Below are 5,143 nucleotides of genomic sequence, written 5' to 3'. Positions count from 1 at the left end.
TTTAATAGGGATGAGCTCTGGTGTGTTCGCACACTCCACGTGCAGAGCCCGCACGACGCGGCACGGCGCTTATCACAGGCAGGGAGACGTTCTCCCGATGCTCTGCTGCGGAGATCAGGAAATGTCTCACTACCTGTGATTAGGGCAGTAAGGATGAGCTCCGGCGTGTTCGCATAGAACACGTGCAGAGCCCGCCAGGAAGTCGGCACCCGCGCTGCGCTAATCACAGCCAGGCAGACATTACCCGATCTCTGCAGCCGAGCATCGGACAATGTCTGCCTGGCTGTGATTAGCGCAGCGCGGGTGCCGACTTCATGGCGGGCTCTGCACGTGTTCTATGCGAACACGCCGGAGCTCATCCTTATAGGGCAGCGCAGTGCCGACTTCCTGGCGGGCTCTGCACGTGGAGTGTGCAAACACACCGGAGCTCATCCCTTGTCTTTAATAGCTCTGACATATACCGCAGCGATGTACAGAGATCACTGAGCCACTCACATCGGTGTCTGTACCAGAGGAGCTTACACTCTAATGTCCCCCCCCCCCCACCCCACACTATTATTATTATACATTTATATAGCTCTGACATATACTGCAGTGCTATACAGAGAACACTGAGCCAGTCACATCAGTCTCTGTACCAGAGGAGCTTACACTCTAATGTGTCCCCCCCCCCCAGTCACACACTATTATTATGATTATTATTATACATTGATCATGCTTAATACTGAAAGGTCTATTTATAAAGCAATTAATAGGATTCTCCCATGTGTTTTAAATGACAATGATTGGTTCTCCACTAGGGTGACCACATGTCCCGGATTGCCCGCATTTTGCAGGTCTGTCCCGGGCACATTCATTCCAGGACAATACAATGTCCCTGAATGAAACTGACACAGCCAACCCCCCAGGCCAATCTGATGCCCCCAAAAAAGGCCTCCACATCACCGCTTTACTCACTGACAGTACTTGTCCTGGCCGGGAATGCCTGGGGAAGCACAATCCCATCCCCTGATTGTGATTGGAGAAATCATAAATCCCGCCTCTAGTGTCCAATCACTGTGCTGTGATTCGTTACAACACAAGCTGATTTTTGGGAAGGGAGGGTGTCCCTAAATGGTAGTTTGGAAATGTGGTCACACTATTCTCCACCTGATAATTTTTGATGAAAGTCCCGTTAGAGAGCTCAGCACACAGAGTCCCGAAATTGATAGAGTTTATTACCTTGTATGCACAGAGGTGAAGCAATGAGGATGGAGAAGGGCCGAAGTCCCATGACCAAGAGGATTCTAGATCTCACCTTGGAGATCATCTACTTGCTGACCGGAGAGGTGAGGAGGATTCTGGGAGGTCACATGACATCACTCTTTTCTTTAATAATAAAACACAGACCTGACCGGAGAGGTGAGGAGGATTCTGGGAGGTCACATGACATCACTCTTATCTCTATTAATAAAACACAGACCTGACCGGAGAGGTGAGGAGGATTCTGGGAGGTCACATGACATCACTCTTATCTCTATTAATAAAACACAGACCTGACCGGAGAGGTGAGGAGGATTCTGGGAGGTCACATGACATCACTCTTATCTCTATTAATAAAACACAGACCTGACCGGAGAGGTGAGGGGGATTCTGGGAGGTCACATGACATCACTCTTATCTCTAGCACTAAAACACAGACCTGACCGGGGAGGTGAGGAGGATTCTGGGTAACCTGGTAAATCTTAGTACCTATTTAAATAGGCCTATGAAATGGTGAAGAAGACATCTAATCTGGTCTTGGCACCGAGCAGCTGTCCCCATATACCAACCCTAGCTGACTACTTGGTACCTGAAACATATAACAAGAAGATTCTAGAAGTCACCAAGAAGATGATGGAGCTGCTGACAGGAGAGGTGAGCGGTGCCGGGAATTCTGGGACATTATCCAGTAACAGACAAGGGATGTGTCTGGATGGTGACGGTATCATTGTGTGTGTCAGGTTCCTATAAGGTGTCAGGATGTCACTGTCTATTTCTCCATGGAGGAGTGGGAGTATTTAGAAGGACACAAGGATCTCTACAAGGACGTCATGATGGAGAATCAGCCGCCCCTCACATCACCGGGTAAGAGGAGACTTTATTGTAAAGGAGAGAGCAGTACGGAGAGTCCACCTAGATCCCCCATCATCTGATAAACACATAGAAACAATGTATTCAGTCAGTGTGTGTGTTTCCTACAGATGGATCCAGTAATGGGAACCCACCAGAGAGATGTCCCCGTCCTCTGTATTCCCGGGATTCCACACAGGATGGTCACACCATCCCTCACCATCATCAGGTAGGTGGGACTGAGGGACTAGAACCATAAAAATAATTCTAAGCTATAAGAAGACATCTTTCTATGTAATCTCTTGTTACCTATTACCTGCGTATTCTACCGTTTTTGGGGTTTAGGCCACAGAACTGAAAGACCTCAAAATTGAGATTAAAGAGGAGGTGGAAGAAGAAGAGACGTTTGTGTGTGGAGAACAGCAGTCTACAGAGGAGGATGGTCCTCTGTGTTCCCAGGGTCCCACACAGGAACATCACACCATCCCTCACCATCATCAGGTAGGTGGGACTGAGGGTCAAAAACCCAAAATTAATAAAAACTGTGAGATTATAGGCTGTGGATCAGGGCTGACCTTTTAAATATTTTTTTTTCTTACATTTTTTGGCTTAGGATGAAGGACTGATTGATAGGAATGTTGAAATTAAAGGAGGAGAAGAAGAAGAGACATATATGATGGGTAATCAGCAGTCTATGGAGGAGGTTGGGATGACTGACAGAATTAATATGGAATGTTCGATAGAAATTAGCACAGGTAAGTAATAAACACTAAATGCAAAAATGGTCCACATTTTTATCTAATTTTTGAAGTTATGCAAAAATTTTCAAGATTGATTGAAATTCAGACAATCATTTATATCATCTTTTCAACAAATGATGAGGAGATACTGTACATCATATGAAAGGTCCATCTCCATTCCTCAATATAACGTCATGTTCCCAACAAATGAGGAGGAGATACTGTTCACCATATGGAAGGTCCATCTCCATTCCTCAATATAAGGTCATGTTCCCAACAAATGAGAAGGAGATACTGAGATTTCAGGCTTGGCTGGCTTAAATCAGGTTTGGTCTCCACCCAGAGACTGGCCACATTAATCACCTTGCAGGTGGACAGACAGACATGGAGGAGGCCATATGAAAGGTCCATCTCCATTCCTCAATATAACGTCATGTTCCCAACAAATGAGGAGGAGATACTGGACACCATATGAATTAAACCAAGATCCTGGGTTCCACTAGTGTGCTTTATTTCTATTGGCATATCGTGTGTAAATACTATCTAACATTATGCCTGTGCCATGTGTAATTGCTGACTGTTATTCTAGCATACATGACTCCTGAGTTGACAAATAAAAAAAAAAACTCATGTCCTTTAATTATATCCAATAGGTGGGACCAAGGTCCAGAACACATTTGAAGAGGGTCCTACATTACCTCAGAATTCTAATACTGCACACAAGGACATCACACAATCCTCTAAGATGCCTACTTCCCAGAGATCATCTTTTGTTAATCTGGGTTTTGAATTAAAAAAATGCTTTTCATCAAAATTATCCGTTCACGAAGATCAAAGGACTCACCCACAGCTTCCATTTCAATGTGCAGAGTGCGGGAAATGTTTCACTCAGAAAGGCGACCTTCTTGCGCACCACAGAATTCACACGGACGTGCGGCGATTCGCATGTACGGAGTGCGGAAAAAGTTTCGTACGGATGGGCCACCTTCTGGCACACCAGAGAATTCATACTGGCGAGCGTCCTTATTCGTGTTCAGAATGCGGGAAATGCTTCATACAGAAACCACACCTACTTACGCACCTGAGGAGCCACACGGGCGAGCGGCCCTATTCATGCACGGAGTGCAGGAAAAGCTTCACTCGTAAAAGACTACTCACTGCTCACCAGAAAAGTCACACGCACCATTATTCTTATTCTTGTTCACAGTGCGGGAAACGTTTTGCTCAAAAAGTACATCTTGTTGAACACTACAGGAGCCACGCGGGCGAGTTACCATTGCCCTCTACGTAGTGCGGGAATTGTTTCAACCAGTAAGAGCGCCTTATGGCACACCAGAGGATTCACACCGGCAAGAGTCCTTTTTTTTGCTTAGAGTGTGGGAAAAGTTTCTTGCAGGAAGGGTCGCCTGTGCACACACCAGGAAAAGCACTAAGGAGAGTGTTTGTCACGTTTAGAGTGCAGGAAATCTTTTAGGCTGGATTCACACCTGAGTGGAGCGATTTTTCTTTGAGAGTTGTTGAGTGTTTTTAGACGTGTATTACAGGCGTTTTACAGCATTAGGTGTTGTTGTTTAACCAATAGAAAGCACTCCCGTGCTGTTTTAGGGGGTGCTCCCAGGAGGGCTCCATGGCGCATATTTGGTGGTCCTGCCCGCGGGTGTGCAGACTGTGGATTAGAGCAGGGGTCTCCAAACATTCTAAACAAAGGGCCGGTTTATTGTCCTTCAGACTCTTGAAGGGCCGGACTTTGGCAAGCGGGGGTTGGAAATTTTCCTGGCATCAGTGGGACTTAACATCTGGTATTAGGGGGAGAAATAATGCCCCATTGTTTGTATCATAGGGAGGAATAGTGCCCCATTAGTGGTGTCAGTGGGAGAAATGGTGCTCCACTGTTGGTTTCAGATGTCAGAATAGTGTCTCATATAAATGGGAGGGATACTTCCGCAAGGGCCGGATAAAGGCAAGCAAAGGGCCGCATCCGGCCCTTGGGCCGCAGTTTGGAGACCACTGGATTAGAGTATACACTCTCCTTCGTAATCTATTTCAGATTACCATTAAAAGGGACCCTTATGTAGCACTCCTTGTTAAGCCTATCGTGGAATTACTGTGTCCTGAAAGGCAACTAGCCCAGCATCACTTTACTGCGACTCGGCTGACAATTGCGAGAGCTTGGAAGACCCCTACACTTAGCTTTGAGGCAGTCAAAAACCGCCCGAATGATGTCATGGTTAATAAGAAACTAACGGCTGTCCTTTGATATGCACGACAAGTTTCTCAGGGTTTGGCAACCTTGCATCACATACTACCACCCT

At 46.2% G+C, this 5,143-nt stretch overlaps 1 protein-coding gene across 1 annotated transcript; it reads left to right on the top strand.

Annotated features, from left to right (window-relative positions):
- The first annotated feature begins 2,284 nt into the window (after positions 1-2,284).
- On the top strand, positions 2,285-4,580 carry LOC120910179 (gastrula zinc finger protein XlCGF67.1-like). The gene is made up of 4 exons (XM_040322061.1): positions 2,285-2,320; positions 2,437-2,592; positions 2,705-2,846; positions 3,485-4,580. The coding sequence occupies exons 3-4, from the start codon at positions 2,765-2,767 to the stop codon at positions 4,120-4,122; spliced, it is 720 nt and encodes a 239-aa protein (XP_040177995.1). The 5' UTR covers positions 2,285-2,320; positions 2,437-2,592; positions 2,705-2,764; the 3' UTR covers positions 4,123-4,580.
- Positions 4,581-5,143: the final 563 nt, after the last annotated feature.

The sequence above is a fragment of the Rana temporaria genome, chromosome 8, assembly GCF_905171775.1.
Source record: "Rana temporaria chromosome 8, aRanTem1.1, whole genome shotgun sequence".
NCBI classification, from domain to species: domain Eukaryota; kingdom Metazoa; phylum Chordata; class Amphibia; order Anura; family Ranidae; genus Rana; species Rana temporaria.
The sequence above is the reverse complement of the archived record's forward strand: the minus strand, read 5'-3'. Positions and strand labels throughout refer to the sequence as shown.

Coding starts and splice junctions, on each gene's coding strand:
- LOC120910179 (XM_040322061.1), top strand. CDS start 2,765: ATGATGGGTAATCAGCAGTCTATGGAGGAGGTTGGGATGACTGACAGA. Junction 2,847..3,484: donor TTCGATAGAAATTAGCACAG/GTAAGTAATAAA, acceptor TATATCCAATAG/GTGGGACCAAGGTCCAGAAC.